The following is a 27452-nucleotide window of genomic DNA, read 5'->3' on the forward strand; positions in this document are numbered from 1 at the left end:
GTTCAGAAACTCTCATATGTATCATCATCCTTACATACCTTATAGTTATTGCATATTGTGAATTTTTTGTATATTGTGAAATCCTCTTCTCAGGATTTTGTTTTTGCTATCCTGAGTAACACAGAAAACATTGAGCCACTTGTGAATATGCTGAAGAGCACAGACTCTAACACAGATTGCTGAGGGAATTTCTAGGGGCTCTCCATATTGAGAAAGCTCACTGTTTATTCCAAATTTTTCTGCTTCTGTTTTAACCATTCTCTTCATTTATTGAAGGACTTCCTTGTTATCCCAGAGTGACTGAGTTACTTTAGAATCTTTTAGCATAGAAACTTGTTAAAAGCCTTTTGGAAATCAAAGGCTATGTGCCAAGGCATCCTTTTTCACATATACAGTGTTCCTCCTGTGAGTTACAATTTCCCTTTTCAGAAACCATCTCAACTATTCCCCAGTACATTACGATCATCTATGTATCTGTTAATTCTGTTCTTTAATGTAGTTCTTAATGGTTTGTCTGGAATGGAACTGGGACTTACTGATCTGTAGTTTGAGGTGTGCCCTTGCATTCCCTAGTCTTGTCCCCCTTTCCCAAATAATAAAATGCAAAAAAACCCAAACCAACCCAAACCCAAAATAAACAAACAAACAAAACCCAAAAATCCACATCTACCATTCCTGTGGTTTGGATGCCATTTTAAGTGATGACCACAGTAATTTCCTTTAGGACTTCCAGGCAAACACTATTTGGTCTTTCTCTTTTTTGCTACTGTTCACTTTATTAATTTATTTTAAAACATTTTCCAGTAATAATTCAATTTGAGACAGATCTCTGATGTATCCCTACTAAAAAGTGGTTCTGGTATGGGAACCTCCCAGGGCTCTTCTACATTAAATTTTGATTTGGTGAGTTCATTCACATTTCCTGCTAGAGCCTTATGTCTTTGAATACTCCTTTTATACTTTGACGGTCCATTGGCCCTACAGCCTTTCTGGCAGGCTTACTGCTCCTGTTGGGTTTCAAAAAGCATTTAATGCTCGCCATTATGCTTTTAGCAAATTGTTCCTCAAGGTCTTTTTATTTTTCTTTACCTGGCCTGCTTTATTGGGTTTTTACTGCCAACAGTTATATAACTTCCTATTTTCCTTCATTTGGACATGACCTCAACTTTTAAAGCATGTCTTTTTAGCCATTATAAACATTTTTTACCTTGCTATTTAAACATTCTGGTTTTTGAGGGGTCTAAAGTCTTTCTTCTTCTAGTAGTTTATTTACATTTTATGTGAGCCTCTGATAGTTTGTTTTAAGTATTCATCTGCATGCGCTTTACCCTTTGGGATGTTCTTTGAATTTCGTTTTAAAAAATTCCTTCATTTTTAGATAGTGCTCCTGTATGAAATGATGACCACAATGACTTTCTTTTTTTGTTTGTGCAGGTATCTAAACCTGCAAGTATCTAAACCTGACTTCATGGTCAGTGTTAGGAACGGGTCCTCTGCGGTGTTAAGGACCAAGCCAAGACTTGCTTCTCCTCCTATGGGCTTATGACCAGCATTCATTTAGGTGCCTCAGGTCACACCCTCTTCCACTGTTACTGTCTTTTCTTCCCGAGTAGTCTCCCAAGGCCTCATTTGAATGTGTCAATGACTTTCATATTTATGGACAGTCCTAGAAGTACTTTTTTTCTTATTTTGGCATGAAATTTACTATATAAACTGTGGAGTCTTACCTCTTACATGGCCCCAAGGACAGGTACACATGATCTGGTGTGACCAGGAACTTGTCCCAGTCCAATGATCCAGTCCATAAAGATTCAGTTGCAGCATTTTGGGTGATTTATTTATGTATTATAACACCTGACAACATATTGTGTCAGTATTATTTGTTTAGGTGGTGAGATATGCAGAACAATTTATTGTTCTGTGTATTTTCAGTGCCCCTACAGTGATTCCCATTTTTAGTAGGTCCTTAGGCATCTTTGAAACATGATTAATGGTACTAGATATCTTTTGAGCAGGGAAGTAGTAAACTTAAAGGTAGACTTTTCAAAGCTTCCTTGTTTACCATTCCCCATGACCTGTTTTCCTCTATAAAAAATAAATACCTGATTAGAGAAGCCCACTTTTTACTGGTGTCTCACTATACCTGTGGTGCTGTCTGCATGTACAAAACTCTATGAGTTTATTTTTAAGTCAGTACTGCTTATCTTGGTGTAATTTCTTTTCACATTCAAATTTTTGTAATAGAATTTCATTAGAGAAAATATGGAGACGAGGAGGGTTCTTCAGGAGTAGGGCTAAATTATGTTACAAATCTTTTGCAGAAACTTAATTATTTTTAAAACTGATCACAATGACAACAAGCAAAATAACTGTGTGCATTTTTTCCTTTGTAGATACCTGGACCTGTCTACAATTTCACTGGCTGTATACAAGTCATAGAAATCAATAATGTGGGACCTTTCAACTTCTCTAATACTGTGGGAAGAAATAATGTTGACAATTGCAGGTAAACTACCCTCTGTGCCTTTTCAAATCGGAAGAAACTGTTTGTGTTGATTTTGCTTTCTTCCTTAAATAGGGTGACCATCTTAGGTAATTTCAACAATGGTTACAGAAAAAAAAAATATTATATAGAGAGATATTGTGCTTTCTTTTATGCTTCTGAAGCATTTTCTTTATGGAAGGTGCTTTTTGCAGAATAGTTCAATTAAGCTTGACAGCTTGTTTAGAGTGAGTTTTCACCCACTGAATGCTGAAACATAGTGTACCAAGCAAGATAATCTGCAACAAAATACAGGAGTGAGAAGCGGGATGATGTGCTGGTTGTGTTTCTACTCATGGTTTTGGGATTACCATTAACCTTGCAACAATACTGATGACTTGCTGCTACACTTACTATACATGAGATGATTGTGAAAAATGCTGAAAAGCATTGTTTCTGAATACAAAAAACCCCACTTGGTTTCATTTTTGCATATTCATATTGCTGTTGGTCATGCATTGGTTGAAATAAAAGGATACACAGAGACAATGGTGTAGATTAGGATTCTATTTTGGCATATAAAAGGTTTCAACATGGAAAAGTGGAAAACAAAAGAAAGTAGAGGTGAATTGCATTTGTAGATCATGAAGTCTTTCAGAACAGAGTATGATTTTAGTCATAGGACATATATCCTATATCCCTGGAGAATTTGTATAAGACTTTTTACATATGGCTTTAATTTTTTTCCCTAAAATTTACAGAATAGTTTAATTAATATTCGTGTGCTTGTTTAAACAGTATGTTAGAAAGCTAGTGGTAACTGACTAGATCATTAATTAAAGATCCATGAGATCTGGACTCTGCACTCACTTCTACCACTAGCCCCTTAATGAACTTACACACATCACACTCAAAGTTATGAAAGGGGTGTAAACATCAAACCCATTATCTAATCAACCACCTGCCTCAACTCCTAGGCATCTAAGCTTTTGCCAGTAAAACTTACTCTGAACATAAAGTTCAGCTTGTTACATTTGCACAGACCTGCCACTATTTTTATTTAGAACAGCAGCTCGGTGTCATCTCCTTGTCCAAACTTGACGAAGAAATAAATCTTTGCACCCTTTGAGTTCCCCAAGGCATTTTGTTTGGAAGATGTTCTCTAAGTGCATTTAACAAACAGCTGTGGGTGTAAATCCTGCACAAAATACAGAACCCTGGCCTCTGTTGTGACAAACCCCAGCTAAGAAAGAAGTGATGGCTCCACTCTTGCCTTCTGCACATTTTTTCCTAGCCAGAACAGCGGTCTCCTCCAAAATGAGGGCACATACTCTTGTCTGTGAAACTATGCCTCTGTGCAGAACAGAAATTCATGGAGATGAAAGCAAGTGAGGAAGTTACTTCATGCCTTTAATTCAGGTATTAACTTAGGGGGAAAAAAATCTTGACTTCAAGGACTATTTATATATTAGAAATGAAATAATCATTGGGAAAAAAATCATAAACCATCTCAGGTGTCTCCTCTGGTTACTAGATTAGGAAATTGTTCTCCATTTTGCACAGGCATTAGAGCTTTGGTGTCCCAAATCTGCGGCAAGATGTAGCTCTGTTTTTTAAACTACTAAATGAAAGAGGGATAACTTAAAAATCAGGACTGTTATCATCTTTTGTACTTTCTTTCATTCTCCAAAATAATACTTTCTCTGAGATAGACGTCTACATCCTTGGGCTTCTTGACACCATTCTTTTTTCAGTTTTTCCTATTGACTAGTTTATATAACCATTCATTTAAGAACCAATAGCCTTCAAGAACCAAAAGACCAATGATGAGATCTGCTTTGTCCAGTCTGTGTATATAACATATAGAGGGATATAGATAGAAGAAGAAGGCAGCTTACAAGCAAATTCAACTTTGTTCCTTTTTAAATTTGTTTAACTTAGAATGCTATATTATCTGTTATATTATAATCTATAGAATTATATGCCAAGATTTATTGCATTTTGTATTGATTCTGATACTTCCCTTCATAGTCAATTAGCGTAGAAATATGGCTGATACGGTATAATATAGATATTAAAGATCGCTTTATTTGAATCAGAACTCAGTCATTACAGTCCAGGGCTGTTTCTTGTAAATACTTACTGTGTGTATGTAACTGATCAGGTGAGTAAAATGACATGATATTTTGTGTAGATGAACTGTGGAAATAGTCTTGTATGTAAAAGGATGCTGGAAGGATGGTGGGCCTCCTCAATCTTCTATGCTGGAAAACATATTCCTTTTACCTCCCTGCTTGTTCCAGAATGCTGCAGATAAACCTAACAGTATCTAGCCCCATGCAGTGCACACAGAGCTGTCTCCACCCTGGTCCAAATCACAGCTATTCCTGTCTGTGAAAAGCTGGGAAACAGAATTGAAATTAGTCTGAATTTCCCTTGGTGGCATGGTTGTCCCATAGGAGTGGACTGCAGGGAAGCCTGGCAAACGTTCTCCTTACTCAATCCCTGCCCTCTGACATATGAATTTCGCATCTGCCCACACATGGCAGCTTACATCACCCTTTGCTTTTCACTTTAGGTATAACCCACATGCATCCTGACGGTCATCAGTCCTTACATATAAATTCTACTTCCCAGAAAGCATCTAGGAAGCCCAGCTGCCATTCTCTTTTTGCAAGACAGGTTTCTTGGGAAAAGAGATTTGTTTTGAGAAGGAAGGAGAAAGTGATTGAAGAAAGTTGCTTAAATAGGGCAATAATGGGTTATATATGTCGCAAATACAAGTAGCTGGTGGATACTAGAAAGCCTCGTGTATTTATGTTGTATTTGTAGAATTCATATGGTTCTGTTGATGCAATATTGCTACAGTTGGGGCTGCCTGGCAGTAGCAGAATACTCTACAATGTGGCAGACAAAGCAATCCAATTTCTTCCTGTAAGAACATCCCTGTATTTATCATCCAGTGGAACTAAGTATTTCTGTTCTTGCTGTTGTAATTTTTCTTTAAATGACCTTCTACCTACCATCACCTGTTTGTAGACTCCTAATCCTTTTGAATACCCCTGCTTTTGCATATTTAGCCATACTCTAGTGGCATTCATTTACCCTGCTGGGGTTTTTACTTCTTCGTTCCCCAGCAGCATGGATTACTTCATTATTGTGGTATAGAAGGTCAGCCAAAGGGAGACATGCAGAAACTTCTTAAAGTGTATGGGCTTGTGAGTAAATTTTAAGCTTATGAATTTTTAATAGGTTTGAAATTTACTCAAATGTGTTCTGCCATTTTTTTAACTGGATCTATTTGAATTTTAAAATACCAAAAGGATGAACTAATATGTGCAAGGAATATAGAGAGCTTTCAAAAACAAATTTTAGATACAGCTCATTAACCTTTTCAAAACTATTGGCATCACTGCTTCAGGACAAGTCAGTACCTTTCATAGGATATTATATACTCCATGTTGCTTATCTCAGAGATTAATGCAATTTAGGTTACTGCTTAAAAGTTTTTGAGAATTAAGAAATGTAAAAAATGAAGCCTTAACATTAATTTCACTGGCATACCTATCTGACTATCTGCTATCTAAAATGCCCTAAATATATAGGGCAAGAAAGCTGTTTGTTCCTTTAGCATTCATATTTTGTAATGCAAATATCATACACTGCAAAGGAGGGAGACTTATTTTAACTTGGTAGAACTAAATGGGAGATGGGGGCAACATGGAAATTGCCTTTCATGTCATTTTGGAAGCAGGTGCTAAATTCTGCTTAAATTCAAGAGGATGATTGATAAAGGCAGCACTGGACAATTGGATAAGATCAAAGACCTTAAAACTTGCAATAATCCTGATCATTCTGAAAGATGCAGGATTTCTGTACATCTGAGGTTTGAAGCATGAGGCTTTAACTCAGTTAATGTGTAAGGTCATGGCCCAGATCCTTCTGCTAATCACATGCATCACTGTTTAAGCCTGGAGTTCATAGCTATGCTATAATGTGATACCATGGGGAGAACAGCTAGGAGGGATGTATTGCACTGAGGGCTCATCAGAGCTTCCTGCCATGAGATGTAACCAAGGTAGAATAGGAAATGGCAGAATAATGGTACGGGCAGCAGAATGAATTTAAGCTTGACTCTCTGAGAGCAGATTTGCAGTCATAAAGGTCCTCTGAGCTATGCGGCTTTTGCTTTCAGGAAAGGTTATAATAGAACCATATCAATTAGTAAAGGTCAGCCTCCAACAGGTAGTTTTCTACAATTATGCTAGACTATACACTTATGTAAATCTTGTCAAAGTTTGTTTTAAGATTCTGTTTAAACTATTCCTGTCTCAGAGCTATGAATATATAGGCAATTTTGAAAGACATTATATAATGGCCAACAGTAGTAGAAGAGACAATTGGAAATAATGGATCTCTGATGAGATCTGTTAAGAAATGAAATCTTTTTTATTTTTTCCTTCTTCTGAAGCAAGTAAGACACTTGCAATGTGTTAATGCAATATAAAGCTCCTGTAAGTGTTTCAGAAAATGTTACTGGAACAGATCTGCAGGATAAATAACTATCACTTTCAGGTAGAGTTCAGATGACAGATATAAATGAAGCTTTGAGTTCCAGTATTAAAAGCTGGTGTTTACTGCAGCTTACTTCTGTTTTAGTGTCTGGGAGCTAGGACTGCTGTAAGAGTTTACTGCTTGTAGTAAATTCAAAGGTTCCAAACACACACACATTTATAAAATATATACATATACATATGCATGCACATATGCATACGCATATACATATATCTATCCAAGCCATGATTTGTTCTTTTTCTAAAAAATTCCTAACTGGGAAACAGAAAAATACTGTTTGCTGTTTTCCTAAGAGGAGTCTTACTGATGAATGCAAATGTGCAAGGCTGATTTGCACTCACAGACAGGAGCTAATAAGCTGAGTTCTTCATTACTGCCCATTGGACAGATTTTCAGTTGATTTTTTAAAAGATTTTATTTTGCTGTTAATTTATCTTAAGATGTTTTTTTCCAGGCTGAAACTGAGCTTCATTTCAGCAAAGACTCTGATTGCTATTTGCATTTAGGAAAGAGGCTCTTGAATGTGCATTACCCAAGTTCCATTCCAGCAAGAGGACTGATGGATTTCCTAATGCATGGCAATTTTCTCAGGAGCTATGCAATATGTTTTGGAGATCTCTACATGTTTTCTGTAAGCCCTCAGTTCCACTTTCACCTCACTTATCTACTTTCCAACAAGTTCTAAAGCCCCTTCCCTATGTGAGTACTCCCCTTTCCATTCTGTAGTTTTCTGTGATATTTTTACAAACATCCCAACAGGCCCCTAACACCTTTGTGAAGTTCAGTCTCCTGTGCAGTTTCTCAGCACGTCTCTTCCTCTATGGAACTTCCTGCTTTTTCAGAATATTATAAAATGTCACAACTCAGAGCGTCTGACACCAGGCATCTGAGGTGTTTGATTTCTGTCTTTGGAATGATACTTTCTTTGAAAGGGGAAATGATACTTTGAAAAGGGGAAAGTTAGGTCTGCTGAAAGTTATTTTTCAGCTGGTTGTGAAAATCAGTTACCATTCCACGCCTGGAAAAGGAAAAGTGCTTATGGTGGTGCATACTGTATGTTAGAGTTCATTGTAAGAGTCCATACAAGACTCAGGTAAGGTTAAAGAGTTTCTTCATATGAATCCACCTGAGCTGAAAAACTTAAACTCAATCAAATGTACAAGCTGGCTCAAACCTGAAAGGGAAATCAGAGTTCCAAACTTAAGCTCTTCTGTCTACTTACATCTTAGTTTATGAATAAATGCAAGATCCTATGAGAAACTTTGAGCTTCTTTTATATATGAAAGAGAGATTATTCAGACTTTAAGTTATGTTCTTACATCTCAGCATAGGTCGTTATTTTCATATTTTTTCATTAACAGTTTGGAGTTATATGCTTAATTCTGAAACAGCAAAAAAAAAGAATATATAGTGCTCCTCAACACTGTAGAAGAAAATGATTAAATGAACAATACTGCACTACTTAGTTTTATTTATTTAACAGGTTTTCTGTGGTTTTTGTGGTTAACATAGAGATTGGACTAAATGTTTCTGAAGCACAGAACTGAAGATAAAGCTTCAGAAATATCATTCATTTGTATTCACCACATATACGATGCTTGATATTATGTTAATAACAATTTTGTGCAATTTTAACATAAAGAGTGATAACAAGCATTTGTTCTTCTTTATGTATTTATTTTGTTACTGTTTTCTCTCGTCTATTGCTTTTGCTGGCTGATAAACTTTCCTGTGTGTTTCTAATTGCCCCTTCCTCCTTTTCCAGTACCTAAGTTGCTTTTATATGCTTTCACCCTCTTTGCTTGATTTGCCCTTCCTGATTTCCCTCATCTTTTACAACATTTGTTTGCAATGTTTTCTTTTCCTTCGTGAGTTTTGCTGTCCTGTGCAATTTCCTTTCTACTCTGCCTGTTTACATGAATTCTGGGTATTTTTCTGTTACCTTTTCTTCCTCTTTTGGCATTCCTGTTCAGATGATGACTTTTCAGTGATACAGATTTCAATGCTGAAAAACAAAAAAAAAGAAAGAAGTGACAGATCTAATATTTCCTGCTGTTATAAATCCTCAAATCACTGTAAATTGTTGTGTAAGCCTTTAGCTCAATCTTTTGAAGTATTCTGTGGAAATTGTTTGTGATGGATATTATACAAATCCGTGTGTCAAACAGATGTAGGTGAGATAATGTGTTTGTAAATATTACATTCCTCTCCTTATTTCTGGAAAAGGTTGCCTCTCATCAGCATACCACAAAACTAACACCACTCTTTCTTGGGGCAACTCTCTATTTCCAAAAGATTAATAATAATTTTTGGAGATGTTTATGTTGACCTTACTTACCCATGTAAAGACATGGATCTGTTGGAGCAGGTCCAGAGAAGGGCCACGAAGATGATCAGAGGGCTGGAGCCACCTCTCCTATGAAGACAGGCTGAGAGAGTTGAGGTTGCTCAGCCTGGAGAAGAGAAGGCTTGGGGGATATCTTATAGCAGCCTTCCAGTACCTAAAGGGGGCCTACAAGAAAGCTGGAGAGGGACTTTTTACAAGGGTATGTAGTGATAGGACAAGGGGTAATGGCTTTAAACTGCAAGATGGTAGATTTCAATTAGATGTAAGGAAGACGTTCTTCACTGTGAGGGTGATGAGGCACTGGAACAGGTTGCCCAGAGAGGTTGTGGATGCCCCATCCCTGGAAGTGTTCAAGGCCAGGTTGGATGGGGCTTTGAGCAACCTGATCTAGTGGAAGGTGTCCCTGCCCATGACAGGGGGTTGGAACTAGATGATCTTTAAGGTCCCTTCCAACACAAATCATTCTATGATTCTATGATTCTGCAACTTTAGGCGTGTGCATTATACCAACAGAGGATTGTTTCTTAATTCTGTCAACAGAATTCAGTGGCAGTCACTGTCTGTTAGTGTGTCTGTAATGAACAATTGTAATGAGATCTTGATTTCTGCTGGAATTGTCAGGTACCTTCTTCCGTTTTTATCAAGGAGCCATTTGCAAGTATATATGTCAATGTATGCATGCCAATGCATAGTCTGAGGCAGTGTGTTACTGCAAATAAATAATATCTCAATTAAATATTTTGGAAAACACTCTGACACAGTTGCACAGAAAGGAAATTTTGTTATGAATAACAGTCATAGTTTTTTTAATGAAATTATGTTTCTACTACTGTTCATGTGTACTTCATTGTTTTAGAACATATTTGTTTCATGTGCTAAAAAAAGGTTCCAGTGCTGGAGAAATGCTATTTTGCACTCATGTTACACCTTTGTATGTATTTTAGTGCAGTTATATAATATTGAATATCTCCATTTACTGGTGATTCTTACTCTATGGGATTACTAAATTTATTAATGGAATTTATACAGCTTCTTTCACCCCAAATCCTTCACCACTACATATAAATCGATCCCTTTATACATCAGTAAAATAAAGTGCTAAGCTTTAATCAGAATGCTTGTAGTATAGAACTGAATTTGTTACATAAATACTTTAGGAAGGAGAAATATGTGTTAAAGACTTCTGTTACAACAAAAAAATCCATATCTGCTTTGGCCTCTTTACATTCAGTGGTAGATTCAAAGCCCCACAAACAACTGTGATTAGTGTATAAAGTCACTGTATCCATCCACAGCACATTCTTAAAATGTGGAAATGAGAGAGATTGCCTATCAGGTGCCTGTTCAGTAGATCATCACAAGTTCTTACATAGGAGATAAGAGAGTTAAGGATGTGACAGAGCTCAGTGGACCAGCATGGGGTGGTTCAGAAAATCTAAGAGGCATTACAGTCTAAAGGACAACATAATGAATTCTCTGTACTTGGAGCTTCTTCAGTGTCAAGAGTGATCAGAATTAGAAGGCTGCCAAAATAGCTTAAAAGCCTTTTTACAGCCTTTCAGCCTTTCTTACCTGTGGATTATATGGTAATCTGACGGGTAGAGAGGTGTAGGATTTCAGCTGTATATTTTTAACTCCAGCAAATGAGGGCGGCCCCTTTTTTGCTTTACATCAAAGATCATAGTTCCAGGAACCCTACACATTGCCAGAACCTTTTGGGTTGCTCTAGGTTAACGACAGTGTTCATTACCTTCTGCTAAATTGCTTCGAGTATTTATACTTCCCTAGAAATTCTGTCATCCAAACAAGAACTGTGCTTGAACATTATTAGCTTTTGAAATGTAAAACCATGAAAAAGATTTGTATCAAGAAAATACATCTTTAACATTTATGAGACTCATTTTCTCATGAATCAATGTAACTTTTTCATTTCAGATTTCAGCACAGCTTCCCCAAAAAATAAAATAATATAAACATGAAAATAGAAGGTTTTTCTAGAATTAAAAAAAAAGGATTGGGTTGAGAACATCCCAACTTTCCTACAAAACTGGAGCAGATTCACAAAATAAAAATCAAAATTAAAGCCATTTTTCAAAGTTCTTAAAACTTCACTACATATATTTTTCACAGCGTTAATAGTATCATGTGTCATAGCCATTGCAATACTCTTTGGAAACTTTAACTTAATGCTTAAGAAAAATTATCTTAGTGACACAAAACATCAAGTGGTATGGTTCAGTAGCTTCCTGAAACAATCACTTGGGCTTCTAGCCAGACAGGTATGTGAATAATAAAACCCTCTTCTTCTACTTTCTTTGAATAGAAAAAATAATCTCGATTTTGTTCTGCCCAGCTAAAACTTGCAGATGGGTGCATGGATGGTTTGACAGAATTCTGCTTTAAGAATATTTCCCTATATATATAGTCTTAAATTTATTATGAGCAGTGGTTCAGAAAAGCCAAGTATCTAACAAGAGGAATTGTCTAAAAACAACCGAATAGTAAAAGAAATTATCTTATCTTGCATGCTTTCCTTATTGGACTACAGTCCCACTTAGCTTTAGTGCTAGCATTTGATGTCATTCCAATTACAGAAATCTAGAAATAAAGAAAAAAATGTTTTGTTTTATACTCACAAATAATTAAGCTTTGGAGCAGGTTTCCATGACTTCCAAGTTATGTGCCGAGAGTGCCTCGTAACGGAGATGTAGTTGCTCTTGTTATTGTACCAGACTGTATTGTGAAGAGAGGCATATTCGATAGATAGAATAAGTAAGAATCAGAGTCATACTGAAAGGTATAATTTGCCTACTGGAAGCTTGAATCAGTATAATACTTTCTCTTTAACTTTTGTCATCTTTGAGATTCGCTTTTGAATTTGATACTGAAGTAATAACAAATCATAAGAGTTGCCTTCAACTGCTAACAGCCAGAATGTCAAGAGAAAAGTTTGGAAGTTCAGTTTTGTTCTGTCTAGCAGCTGTCTGCTGGCATCCATTCTGCGTCCTTCACTGTGTCAGTGAATAGACCACAGGACTTCATGACTTATAAAGTATTTGTGGATTTGTCAAAATCTCATTTAACAAAGCTAAAAGTGAAACAATCAACAACACAAAACCTTGTGTGTTTTTGTAGAAAATAAAATCCATCACAAATAAAATTGCATTTTTTGAAAAAGATTTTGAATATTTTTTACAATTAAAAAGATGGCTTGAGCTTCTCTTTGGCAGAGAACTTTTAATAACAACTGTCCCTTTCAGATCTAAAAATTATTAAAAAATGCAGGTTTTAAAACCAGATTTTTTAAAAAAAGTCCCTTATATCCATTGTAGTGATAGGTATTGTGAACCTATAAATCAAAATTTGATATATTAATATGCAATTAACTTCATAAAAGGTATTTGCAATAAAATAAAATTCCTTTAAAATAGCTCAAACATTGCAGATTTAATTATTACGAGAAAAGGAAAGCTTGAAAAAAGGAAATAAGTAGTAACTTTTTTGAAATTAATTTTGTACAAAACTTCATATTTGAAGTTGTTCTTTAAATAGGCCAAACCCCAAAAGAAGAACAATGTCTTGAAGAGTTATTTGTAGTTAATGTAGACAAGCAACTCAATGTAAGCTTCTGGAGCAAAATGATAATTGAGATTTCTGTGTGTCTGAACAAGAAAGTAGGAAGACAATTTCATTTCTGTGTACACTATTGATTGTGATATTGGTTGTACTGTATTTCATTGTGTACTGGTGTGCACTGGAACAGTACCTAAAAAGTACAAAAGATGAAATGTATAATTTAAAAATCCTCAAAGAAATTGGTGATTTTTTTAAAAAAAGTTATGCAAAAAGATATGTTAGGAATTCAGTCTTTTTTTTTGTTTTTTTTTAAATATGACTGAGGTGATTATAGTGTATAGGAAGACAGCACATATGTTTAATGAGGAGAAACACTGGACACAGAGGTTTCTTTAGCTCAGCAGAGACCAGCATGTTAGAACCAATGGCTGAAAGCTGTAACCAGGACATCTGAATTGGTAATAAACCAAAAAAGCTGTAACAGTAATGATGACTATAATTGGTACAAACTATCAGTAGAAGTGGTGGATTCTTCATGTGTTGCTCTGTTAAAATTAGACTGCGTGTCTTTCTAGAAAGGATTCTCTAGACAACCATAACTTATTAGGCTTAGTACAGTTGTAACTGCAGGAAATATGAAGATCTGAGATAAACAGAGGAGATGAAACTCTGATGTAAGCGGCATTAAAAAAAAAAAAGGAATTATATGCATAAAGGAATTAAAGAATAAATAAGTAGTACTGAATGTAAAATAGATGATGCAGGCATGGTTGCATGTCTACCATATGTTGCTGAGTGATAAATTGTCATACATTCTTATTATCAGGAAATCTTTACATCTTAGATGCCATCATTCTTAGGTCCTAAAATAGAAAATATTGAATAAACTGATAAAATATATCATTACTTACCTAAATGAGTCTGTGAATCAGAGAGTATCTATATTGGCTGATTAATATATAAACAAGTTATTATCAACAGCCATTAAATGGGCTTCTCTGGGGAGCTGTTAAGCAAAATTTTACTTTCTACAAGGAATGGGGATTGTTTGTTTAAGGCTGTAATATTAAGTAATGCAATACTAGAAAGATATATCATCCTTCAAGGGACCTTGGTTATAAAGTTAAGAAAACAGTCTTATCCCTACAACTACTTGATTGCAGCAGAAAAACAAATATATTTACCAGTAGAAGAAACATTAATTCCCCTCCAAAATTCAAATAAATATTTTACAGTTACCTAATTTCTCAAAACCTAAATTGATTATAAATAGTTTATGTGTTTTTTCTGTATCTGTAACCTGCAGGACTGTTTAATCATATCCTGTCTGACTCTTGCTCTGCAGTACTGTAGATATACAGTGCATCAGTGCCCCCTGCAGCCTTGAAACACTAGTATAACATTTAAAAAACTACGCTATTGATCTTTGTTGAAGTAACTATTCAGAAAAAGAACAGCTTTAAATCTTGTTGTATCCTTTCCTTTTTTCTCCTTCCTTCTTTAAAAGTGAAATCACAGCTCTTGGGTAAAGAGAAAAGGCTTCAGAAATATAACCTAAAAATCAAGACAGATCTTGATATATTTGTAAGAATAAAAAATCCTTTTTTTTTCCTTCAAAAAACCTGGCATATGAAAAGCAGAAACCAGAAGCATAAGCAATTCAGAATATATGTGTAAACTTTAAAATGAATAGTTACAAAAAGAAAGTCTGGCTCTCAGAAGATCAAATTCTGTAATGTGTAGAATGTTCAGAGTTTAGAACATTAGAATTTAGTGATTCAGAAATCACTGCTTTGTCTGTGCAAAACTGCAGTAGGTATTCATGTATATTTTTGACAATTCACTCAAAATTACACATATAATATAAAAATAAGTTTGGGGTTTGTGTCCTCTCCTTCAGCTCCTACTCACATCTTTCTCAAGTCATTGATAAATTTCCAGAGACAATATTAGTTATGGGTTTACAGATTTCCTTTGAAGCTCTGAAGTTTGAAGCAGTGGTTGATAATAGCAATAGTAGAAATCTTAAGTAATTTATCTATGTACGGGGAAAAGGAAGGATTTCAGCTCATAAAACCCTGGGCTGTTAAAATTGCAAGCAATGTCAAAAAGAGGACATGAACATAAATGAATTGAACTTCAAAAAGCCACCTGTCTCTATGCTGTTCAAGAACTTGTTGAGATATACATGCTCCAGACCAGCTTTCTGAAGCCAGATTTCCCCATTTTTCTTCTCTCCACCCACTCTAAAATTAAGAGGTAGATTAGATAGAAGAAAATGCTGCGCTATTAGCACTCATACAAGGTCCTAGTTGACATAAAAGTGTGAGTTGGCATTTCTTAACCATCAAAAAAATTCCTTATTTAAATAACAAGATGTAATATGAAATTTTTACATCTGTAAGGAGCAAGGCTGAAGGCCAAATGACATTAGCCAATCGAAAATGCAGTAATTTCTTAGAACTAACTGTCTAACATATTTCACTGATGTTACAAAGTTGAGTAAGTGTTGTATGAAAATGAAGGGAAGTGGTTAGATCTCTTCGGTTTCTGGGCACTATAAACACAAGTGTGACATCAATAACTGGCTTCCAGCATTTACCAATTATAAAATCCATTCCATAAACCAGAAGATATAAAATATTCTTGACTGAATTAAAGTATATGAAAGAAATTCACCATAGTTCAGAACTCTTAAGTGGCAAGATGGTTCTAGTTGCAAGTAAGATTACTTTTATTTACAGTAAATAACTTTTTTCCTTCAGAATAGACTTCTAATATAAAAAGAGTAAGATAAGTTCTCTAATTTCGGAATATGGCCATATAATTAAGCCTTTGTGATGTTTTCATCAAATTTGACTAATTGAAGGAACTTCTTATTTTTTACTAAAAAAGGTATATTTGTACCTCTTAAGCCCTGCTAAGCCCTTTGCAAATGGCAAAGCACAATCTACTTGCCATGGTGGGTTTTATTTTCATTATTTAAATCAAAAGGTTAGATATTTTGAATCTTGAATTCTAAATGAGTTGTCTAAATTTTTCACAAGGAACCAAGAAAGTAAATTAAAAAAAAAAGTAAGAAGGTAAGCACAACAAAGTAATCTCTTATATCTTTTAACCTCCTGATTGTGTTCAGATGATAGCTTTCATAAAAAGCTTGTTTTGTTGATATGATGATGAGGATTTGGCTGATATTCTTAAATCTGACCTGCTTTGAGATAATGACCCTGTTAAATTGCTCCTATCGATGCTTTAAGTATAGGTGCACTTCATGACTTAAAGTTACTGAAGAAAGAATGACAGAAAAATATAGTGCAATTTGAAGGTAACAATGAGAAGTATTCACTCTGCCATTGAGAATATTCTTCCAGTTTTGCCTCCGGTTTCTCTTTGTCTCTTGCTTTGAAACTTGTTTTGTAGTTGGAAAGATCAATGACTTTTGGCAACGGGTATTGCCTAGTCCCAAATCATAACCAGGTACTTAAACCTCCAATGACATCATAGCATTTGGGTTCAGGTAGTGTGTAAGGTAACCAAAAGCTGTTAGGATCAATAGATACAAAATATCCACTTATTTAAATGTTACCCTGGAACAGGTTGACCACCTGATAATTTCAATACAACATACTTCTAGTTTAATATGTTCTCTGCCTCCCTGTGATCTTGCCAGGTCACAGCCTTTGGGCTGATAAGAAGATGGGAGGGTATGAATAATCCATTTTTAGCATTTTTCTGTTAAGTAAGCCAGGTCGAGAAAAGGCAGCTCTTTAACTATTCCTAGTCCTAACCAAAACTGAATAGTTCAGTGCCGTGCAGTGGCATGTTGTTCTTCTGCTGCATTTGATCTTGATGCCTGTGCAGACAGTTTTGAGTACTGTTCTGCAAGTTGAAAGGAAAGGGAGAAATCTGCTGACGAGGAATCTGGAGTTTCCTTTCCTTATTTCTTGTTTGTGAACTGTTATGCTTTTCTTCCAGTTGTTCCCACTAATAATAAAACTTCTCAGTCTTGATAATGCTGCCTGTTACTATCTCTCCATGTTTTAAGATTTTGCTAAGCTAGAGTCACATTCTCTTACTAACGTTAAAGTCATATCAGTCTCTTCATTGCTAACTTAAATTGCTTAAAGGTTTAGAAAGATCACTTTAGGTTGTAACACGGTAAAGTAGGCTCTGTTCTTTGCTGTAAAGGTATGCGATTGATAGGGAATGCTTTTAGCAAACGTTTTGAATACCTAAAAATGGTTTGGCATGTTTTTCAGTTATATAATCAAAGCATGCATGATTTTAAGTGTGACATAGTGAGTAGAAGTAGGAATTTGTCCTCACTCGTCAGAGTTAATTTATTCAGTTCCATCTCTAGTCAATGGAGAAAGGTGGTCACTTTTCTTAGAATGGGATGAACTGGAGATGTCTCTCTCTGCATATAGATGGTCTACAGGGAGAACCAAGGTGATTAGCTCAGGCAGGTTTCCAAGCTGTTAGGCAGATAATGTTTGACAAAGTGAATTCTGTCCTAGAGTTCTATTGGCAGATGAAATTTCTTCAAATATTTGGGAGGGAAAAGACTATTTTGGGTAGCATTTTGATGCCTTGGAGAATTTGGAATTGCAAAGAGATTGAACATGTGGTCATAAGTATTGAACATGTTAATTACTTTGTTATTGAGTGTTCTTGTTGCTGCTGTCATTGTCATTGTTACAGTATTTGTTCACTCTCAAGTAAAGTGAGAGTGCTCTACTACAAAAACACATTGTGGCCAAAATTCAAATAGTTTTCCAATTGCATGAGAGAAAAATATTCCGTACTCCAGCGTTTAACAACATTCCTTTAGGAAAATCCCGTTAATAAGAATAGAGCTTTGTTTAGTGTACCCTTACAGTCATTCCATGCTAATGTGAGAAAGAAGGAAAATACATCTACCAGCATTGCCTCTTATACCAGGACACGCTAAAATACGATACTGCTGTAGGGAAAAAAATTTGATTAAATTGTAAACAATAACAGGCAGCAGATAACAGGACACACACACACGCATATGAATATCCAAAATTGAACTTTTGAATTCTCAAACGGAAACCTCCTACTTGATAGCTGCAATCAGTATGAGGTGGCTGTAAATTTTGATAATGTCTGGACCAAACAACAGTAGCACATCCCGAAACCTCCAATCAATAAAGAGACATGAGATAAAAGCACCATTTAGGAGGCTGATCTTACATTGTGCTTCTGCCCAGAGAGACTATTTTGACTGGGAAAAATGAGTGCTGGGGGTTCTGGAGAGAAAAGTGAGTGCTGAAAAATAAGAGCTCCTGAAAAGAAGATGCAGTCTTGGACAAAAGAAAGGGGCCAGGAAGCAAGGAGGTAAACATCCCGGTTGGAGGAAGGATCCTGGAAGTGGAGGAAGGTACTGAAGATGAGAAAGATGCATGGAGATGAATACCAGGGGATGCACAGGGACCGTGGCTGGTAACGGTCAAGACCAGTTAGTACAAGCAGCGGCTCAGTGTGAATCAACATGACTTTCCACTTGAGCTTCCCAGACCAGCAGCAACCTCTCTATTGGGAAGAAAAGTGGAAACCTAGTGAACATAACAGAGCATGGGGTGGAGTGAGGGTGTGAGGAAGTGTGTGAGAGAAACAAGCAGGGCAAAAGCTCTAATCTCATCAGTTCTTAAGTAAACCCCAGCACCCAGATCCACTATGGGCTGCTGTTTATTCTCTCATCTGTGACATGTGCTTTATTGAATATAATATAATTTTTCCTTTATAGAAAAAATGTACATGAAGGCCTATTATTTTAGTTCCTTATCTGTGACCTTGTAAAATACTATTTAGGAAATTTTCAGTAGTATATTTTTTCACTCTATCTGTTAATATCACAGGGATTTTTTGACCTGTCATATTTACAACATTCTTCCTTATGCACTCAATGAGAATGCAGTAATATTTTAATTAAATGCCAGATAACTGATGAATAAATGATGTTTGTGTTTATGCATGCCAGCCATTCTCCAGCATTAAGATATAATTAGAAATTAAGTCTTGAAGAAAGACTTGATAATACATAACAGTATTCTGCATTTTTAACTCTTTCTGTACTAATAATTTCTACATGTCAGTCTCATCTTGCTTGCAGGCCAGCTCTCATGGTAATTTCAATAGTGTGTGATACAGAAAGCCTTTTTATATTCCCATCTCTCTCCAGTCACACAGTCTTTGAATAGGAAAATGCTTTCTATCCAGCAATCTTAATATTTATAAAGCAATGTAGGCCTCCCCTACTTATGTAGGCAAGAACTATTTTCAGCACATGGGGAAGCAAATGCAAAAAGAGATTAAGGACTCTGTCTGTGAAAATTACTTAGATGACTAAACTATTCTTATGTGAAGCACCTAAAAACAAAGTATGTACTCTCAAAACTGCATTTTATCTGTAATGCAATCAGTGTGCCTTGAAGTTCCAGCCTGCCAAACTGTGTGTTTCCATGCATTTCTGGAAGAACCTTGATTCTCTTGAGAGTCCCCATCACTCCTGTTAGGGTCTGAGAATACCTCTACTTATCCTTCACAAGTGTATCTCACAGAAGGCAAGATCTACTAGGCATGCCCAGAAGAAATTGAGATGAGTCTGTACAAGACATATCCAATGGTCGTACATATCAGTTTTCCCTTTTTATTCTTCAGATCAGTGGTAAGAGCACTGTTCTGGTTTATCAGATACTTTACTTCAGTTGTGTCCTCAGCTTGATGAAATTATAAACTTGCCAGTCTGCTACCAGAAGTACTGTAAGAACTCCCTAAACCAGTCCCTTGGTCTGTTCTGTCCTGCATGGAACAAGCATTCATTGGGTTGAGTGGAGGAAGGAAAAGTGTTTGCATATGGTTCCCCATCCCTTGGGATAGAATATTCATCTGAGTACAGACTTGGATTTTTCCACTGTATCAATTGTTTTTTTGATATACCTCTTGAAGCATTTAGTTTTCTTTCTTGGCGAAGCAGGGCTCTAGCCATCTGGAGTATCTTCACTGTGGGCAAAGACCAAAGGTTTGGCTACTGCAGTCCCGAGAATTACAATGCAGAAGTCTTGCTTGAGACGAATTATTACTTAGGAAATCAATTGCATATTCATGATCTAGAAGTGATTCTCCTTTATCCCTCACAGACACATTGTGCAATAATATTCCATAGGTAGATCTTCCATTTTGGAGTCTAAATTATGGATGGCATCACTTAGATGGAAGAAAGTCCTTAGCTCTTGAAGCTAGATAGAAGCTTTGGTAAAACAGTAGTGAGTCCATTTTGGAATTGCGATTTTTTTAGATAGCTCTCACAGCATCTCTGTTACAGGAACTCAATTTACCCAGTACGATTTACTCAGCCATTTAGGACTGGGACAGAATGGTTATATACTAATCTTGCAGGGGCTTTTCAGAAGGACAAGTACTGTGCTATGTTAAAAAATATAACATTTCTGATCTGCTGAGAGAATCTTCAAGGAGGGAATTAAAGTATTTTTCCCATTCAAACCCACTAGTTTCAAGAAACATTAGTAGTTGCATAGAACAATAAAAAGATGCAGTGCTCGGGCATTTCAAGTGCTGTTTTTCTAAACAGCAGCTAAGATGAAACTGGGAAGAGGCTTTCTAACTGTGACTATTGACTAAATGTAAAACAGAAAGCTGAAGTTCAGACAGATTCGAGATTTGCTTAAACTTCAGAAAGTTTAAGATTTACACATTGGTCCACTCAGTGCTCAGTAGTTTTGATTGCTCTCTTTTTTTTGAGTTTAATGTTTGGATGACGGAAAGTCAAGAGAGGCTTAAAAGGGAGGATGGGGAAGTCTATAAAACAGCAAAACCAAGCCAAAGTAAAGATAAGTGTGAACAATTGAAAGATTTAATGCTCGCTCACTTCTGCAAGCAAGCCAAGTAAAAAGAGGACTGGATTTGGTACAGAAATTCAGTTCTAGCAAAACCATTTTATCATGTCCTAAACTTCGGGTGTTTTTCAAATATCATCTAAGGAAAACTCACTTTAATGTCTTGTTTAGGAAGGCTTTTGCTATTAAACTTTCAACATCATGTATTGTTGCTGCAAATTCTGTGTCATATTAACTTATTTATCTGTTGCAAAGTCTATGGAATCTACACGCTTTAAAGCAAACAGAACAGGAATATGTCTCTTAGTGCATGTATTTCCTTCTCCTCTTTCCCCTTTCGCCTGTCTTTCCATAGTTGACATTTCTTCCCATATCTGGCACTGCTATGCATCCTGGAGTTCATAATTTTTTCTTTGGACTTGTAAACTGAGCTTTCATAAACTTCATTATATCTGTTAATTGCATTCTCACATCCTCGGCTGCATTGTATATTGAATATATTATTTGCATTGCTAAGAGTTTGCACCATTAAATGAGATGCTGTGTGTGCAAAAGCAGTTGCAAATGATGTTATACCAACTGCGAATTTTTAAATGGAAAGCTGCACCTACAGTATCACTGAGTTCTGCTACCAAATATTGTGCCTAGTAGGAGGGAGAAGCTGGGCTCATAGCCTGGAACATACATTGAGAATTGAATTTTTTAAAGAGATATGCCTGATCACTAGTCATCTCTATTACGAAAACAAACACCTGATTCTTCCAAATCAAACAAAGACTGGGATGGGTGAGGAAATAAGATTCAGATATAAACTGCTGAACAAAAATAATCCCTCTCTGGTAATCTCTTAAATTGTTTTCTCAATTACTGTGTCGAGTGATTTAAGTGGTTTCTGCAGTAGAGCAAGTGTGCAGATGTGGTGGGTTGACCCTGGCTAGATGTCAGGTGCCCACCAAAGCCACTCTATCACTCCCCCTCCTCAGCTGGACAGGGGAGAGAAAATATAACAAAAGCCTTGTGGGTCGACACAAGGACAGGGAGATCACTCACCAATTACCGTCATGGGCAAAACAGACTTGACTTGGGGAAAAATTAGTTTAATTTATTACTAGTCAAATCAGAGCAGGATAATGAGAAATAAAACCAAATCTTAAAAACACCTTCCCCCCACCCCTCCCTTCTTCCCAGGTTTAACTTTACTCCCGATTTTCTCTACCTCCTCCCCCCACAGCGGTGCAGCGGGATGGGGAAGGGGGGTTTGGGTCAGTTCATCACACATTGTTTCTGCTGCTCCTTCCTCCTCAGGGGGAGGAGGACTCACACTCACTTCTCCAACGTGAGTCCTTCCCACGGGCTACAGTTTTTCATGAACTGCTCCAGCATGGGTCCCTTCCACAGGGTGCAGTCCTTCAGGAACAGACTGCTCCAGCATGGGTCCCCCGTGGGGTCACAAGTCCTGCCAGCAAACCTGCTCCAGTGTGGGCTCCTCTCTCCACAGGGCCACAGGTCCACGGGTCCACAGGTCCTGCCAGGAGCCTGCTCCAGTGCGGGCTTCCCACGGGGTCACAGCCTCCTTCGGGCATCCACCTGCTCCGGCGTGGGGTCCTCCACAGGCTGCAGGTGGATATCTGCTCCACCGTGGACCTCCATGGGCTGCAGGGGGACAGCCTGCCTCACCATGGTCTTCACCCTCCACGGGCTGCAGGGGAATCTCTGCTCCGGCGCCTGGAGCACCTCCTCCCCCTCCTTCTTCCCTGACCTTGGTGCCTGCAGAGTTGTTCCTCTCACATCTTCTCACCCCTCTCTCTCTGGCTGCAACTGCAACTCCCCTGTAACTTCTTTTCCCTTTCTTAAATATGTTATCCCAGAGGCGCTACCACTGTTGCTGACGGGCTTGGCCTTGGCCAGCGGCAGGTCTGTGTTGGAACCCGCTGGCATTAACTCTATCGGACGTAGGGGAAGCTTCTAGCAGCTTCTCACAGAAGCCACCCCTGTAGCCCCCCCCGCTACCAAAACCTTGCCACGCAAACCCAATACAGCAGATATACTGTTCTGCAGATTCATTGAAATCAGTGAAATGCCATTTAAAGTATCCTTCTTGACATGGTTGTGAACAGTGAAATAAACAGCCTGTAAAAGGCTTTGTTCATTCTTGCCAAATTACATGCAAGGTACTAGTTTTTAATTCCTGTTTAAACCAACATTTCCGTGAAGTGCAGTAATTTTCAGTTTCATAAGGTTTTGAAATTATATTCTATCATGCATGCTAATGCCCTTGAAAAATCTTTCTTTTGGCTCCAAAATCTAAAACATTTGCTTCAAATAATATTCTGTCACAACCTAAGAAAAATGGCATATACACACTTCTCCACCAAAGAAAATTGCAAATAAAAGCAGTTGCTTCCCAGCACAAATTACTTTATTGACAAGCTAAAAATACAAACTTCCTTATCGCATTCATATCAGATAAGGCTAAATCCATTACTTCAGTAATAAAATGTTAAGTGCGTAAGTACCAGAAGATATAGGCAGTGGAGATGTTATCGTATCATTGGGACTCCCGTGCCATTGCATGTCTCATCAACCTGCTTCATGGAAAAATGTCAGAGTGCTTCTGTAGACATGGCTGCTATCAGCCTGATAATGAATTACTTTGGGGACAAGACTGCTCTCTTTGCACGCTCAGTTTGAAGTCCCTTGTACAGATAGATCATCCCTATGGAAAAAAAAAAAAGTGTTTTTCTTATATTTAGGTGGAATTTCTTGCTTTTCTGTTTGTTTCCATTGCCCCATGTCCTTTCACTGGCCACCAGCAAGAAGGGTCTGGCTCCATCTTTTCCCCTTCCCCTCAGGTGTTTATACAAATTGACAAGATCCCCCTGAGCCTTCCCTTCTCCAGGCTGAACAGTCCCAGCTCTCTCGGCCCTGGTCACTGGCCCTGGCGCAGGGGTTAAACCACTAACACCCAGCTCAGCCCGAAGTGAGGCTGAGCCCCTGCACTGCTGGTCAGGGCACAGCTGGGGCCTCCCAGAGGTTTTTTTAACTTTTTAATCCACAGTGCCCCTAACTCCATATACGAATAGTTTCCAGCTCTTTTTGAAGAGAGAAGGAGAGCATAGGGGAGCAGGAAGCACAGTTGGTTAGGGTATGTGTGCTTTTGGTTTAACAACAGAACATCAAACATGATCCCTAAGTGCTATATTCCTGCCATTCAGTTGACCGTACATTTCCTTGAGTGGTAAAGAATGTAATATAAAGTAAACAAGACTTCAAATTGCACTAACATCTATATTTAGACAAGTATTTCAAACTTACACACACTCAGCTATGAAACACAAGGTTACAAGCCTTTAAAACTCAGCTGTCTGAGCTCATCTTAAGATTAAAAACAATGTGTTGATCCTTGCAGCAAGTTACAAGATCTTCGTGTGCATTGTTGACCTGAGAGGCAGTGGCAGGATGGGAAACTGAAAAGAAAAAAAACAGGAAATTGTGGCCTTGTTGTGTAGTACCAGTGAATCAAGTTTTGCCTGATTTATTTTTGTTACACTTTGTCAAAACTTCTAACACCTCAATTACTAAATTACTTTAAACACTTCCCGGCTTTTTATTCAAATAAATGCTCTAGTTAAACTGCGCTCAGCCGAGGTCATTACTTATTCACAGCAGCAGCCTGAATGGCTTGTGAGTGCAGCTGCAGACGTTTGCCCCACTAACCCGCCCAGGCAAACTCTTCTCCACTTTTGCAGTAAGGCAGCAAACTGCAGGGTGCCTGGAAGCAGTGCTGGCATGTAAGTAGTCAGGCATCATATAGAAGCAAAACATCCAGAACAACAGGGCAAAGGCTGACACCCTGTGAAAGACTAGCAAATGAACCAGGGAGAAATCAACCTGCCAAGGAGCTTTCCTTTCTTTCTTCTCTGCAGATTAGAATGTCAACCAAAAAATGAAGCGAGGCTGCATTACTTGCGCTCCTAAAATTTTGTTTGAAGCACGCTCCTGTGATTTTATTTTAGAGAAGAACAGTAGCTTCCTGTCAGAAAGGGGACGTGAAACTTCCATGGCTGGAAATGAGTGCTTCCAGTGGACACAAGAATGCACAACCTGCCACTCAGGCAGGTATCCCTCTCATTCAGTATTTTACCCCAATGGTAGCTACGACCAGGTTCAGAGGAGTAAATTTTGCAATGGTCATCTATAGGATTATGTGTCATTAGAGAAATGGTCTCTCTAATAGCTAGTAGTGAGAGCTTAGTTTATGCCCTGATTCTTCCCCAAGTTTTATTTAGTTTTTGTCGGTTTTTTTTTCAGGAGGAACAGAAAAATCAACCCCAAATCCCAGTAATAACTCCCAATAAATTTCTCCTGTAACTGTCTGATTCTTTATGTAAGCCTACTATTAGTTCACAGTTTCTCAAACATTTAGGCTATGTTTGGGGAGAAAATGAAGGTTTTAATTTTTTTTTTTAATCAGTGGTTGTAATCTCAGCAGCAGGTGACTAAGCTTTTTTAATTTGCTGTGCTAGCCTGATAGAAGATACCACATGCGTTAGTGCACTCTTAATGCTGCTCTGAATGGAACAGCCTATATGAAGATCATGTTAGTTATTTCGCTTAGGAGAAAAGGATGGTTATAAACCCAGCAATTTCTTTGTTGTAATTCTATTCATATAAGTGGAAATGTTATTATTCTATTCGTGTAAATGGAAATAAACAGGAAGTCACTTATTTTTTTTTTCAATTCCAAGCCTCTTATCAGCAAGTCTTCAGCCTCCAGAATCTTTTAGGGATTTTTTTTCAGCCTTCTTGTTATCTGCCATCTTTTTGGATGCTTTTCTTTCACATGAAGTGGGTGGCTTTTAACTTCCTTGAAATCACTGTATCCTCATTTCTAGCCACCCTAGTGTGTGTGTTTTGGCTATCTTATGTTTTGGATGCAGTCTGTGTCCCTGCTTCAGTATCCCCTTCTAATGCTTCCCTTACCATTATTGCTCTGCATGTCTCCTTCTTTGCTGTCACATAAGCCCTGTGTCCCTTTTGTTCTTTCCCAGGCTCCGCTCCTTTCTCAATTACTGTGCCTTTTTTTGGGTCCTCTTAGATATTTACTTTGTCCTGAATTATTTCTGCCCTTCCTCTGTCCAGCTTCTTTTCCTTCCTACCTGCCTCTCAGCGTGTATCATTTTCTTTGTACGGGTGCTGTATCGATAGTTCAGAGAAATGATTTTTCAGTAGTGAGATTTACAGACAACATACTTACTTGGGATGTGTTATATTGTTTTTTTTCAGAATATTATGAAGTTTGTTAGTACTTTCTAAAACATGGATTCCAAAAAGTAAATCATTAAAATCAGTTTTCAAGTTGTCAAGACTAAATGGGATATGTAAAAAATTTGGAAGCTAGATTTGAGAAGACAGATGCCTGGAGTGGAGAATGCAAAGTCACACTGAAGGTGTCCCATCGCACTGCTATGTCCCCATCTACCTTGCTTCTGCAGTCGCTCTCTATTCTCATGATGCATCATCCCTTTCAAATGCTTCTCTTTAAGACATACTCCAACCTCTACAATATGGTGAAGCAGTTTTAGCTGATACAAGAGCAGGTGACAAGGAGGGAGGGGAGGGTGCAGCAGGGGCCAATATATGATTTTTTAATTTTTTTTTTTTTGTAAAGTAGGTTTATACCATGATTTTCACCAAAATAAGTAAGAATTTGGCTGTTGATGTTTAACACATTGCCAAAAATGCTGACCTTAACTAGCTATGACACCTATAAACCATTGTATGAAGTATTTAACATCTATGTTCTCTGTTGGCCAAAATGTTAGTGACATTTCAGTTCAACCTACTCTCCCTTTCCCTAACATGATTTTTTTTGCACAATATTAAAACATAAGAGAAATATTCAGAAAGTTTAAAATTATCAATGAAGTAAAAATAGTAAGGTATTGTTGCCAAATTTCAGAATTAGAAGTTGTTTTCTGGAAAAAAGTAGAACCTCTTGAACTTCATAAAATGAAAGAAGAATGTCTATCTCTTATGTAAAATTTAGTTAAAACTGTTTTTTTAATTGTGCAATCTTATTAAATAGTCATGAATCTTCTTGTGACTTTTGATTCCTTCTGCTTTGCCCTCATCATAGTAATTTGTGTGATGCACATAAGTTGTTCTGGTTGGTAAATCGGTAGCCTTAAATTTGTATGGTTTTAGTGAGTCACAAGTTTGGTTCTCTGGATAAAACAAAAAGTAATGAACAGGGTTGATAATTAGGACAAACAGGTGGTATTGCTAACTAATTTCTAACAACTTTGAGATAGGAAATAATTGAAAGGAGGCAATTGATTAACATATCAGTCTAGTAGTTAATGTCAGAGCTCAAAAATTGAGAAGAGAGAGATAATGTCATTCTAAACAATAAAATTTATGGGGAAAAATGAAAACAAAAATGTCTCCCATTGTCTGCCCTCCCCCTCCCACCCCCCCCAGTTATTTCTATGAATTAGAAGATACTGTAAGATACTGTATTGCTCTACTACAGCATTTTCCTTCTGCAGATGCATGCTTCCTCTACTTGTATGGAAGTCATGTCTTCTAG

The 27452-nt window shown here is 37.2% G+C and overlaps 1 protein-coding gene across 1 annotated transcript in view; it reads left to right on the top strand.

Moving 5' to 3' along the window:
* Nucleotides 1-27452, top strand: part of EYS (eyes shut homolog) — a 950400-nt gene that overhangs the window by 673706 nt on the left and 249242 nt on the right. Inside the window, exon 35 of the mRNA XM_050893740.1 lies at nt 2394-2506. Coding sequence (XP_050749697.1) covers nt 2394-2506 — 113 coding nt within the window. The remainder of the gene's footprint in view (nt 1-2393; nt 2507-27452) is intronic.

The sequence above is a fragment of the Gymnogyps californianus genome, chromosome 3 (genome assembly GCF_018139145.2).
Source record: "Gymnogyps californianus isolate 813 chromosome 3, ASM1813914v2, whole genome shotgun sequence".
Taxonomy (NCBI): domain Eukaryota; kingdom Metazoa; phylum Chordata; class Aves; order Accipitriformes; family Cathartidae; genus Gymnogyps; species Gymnogyps californianus.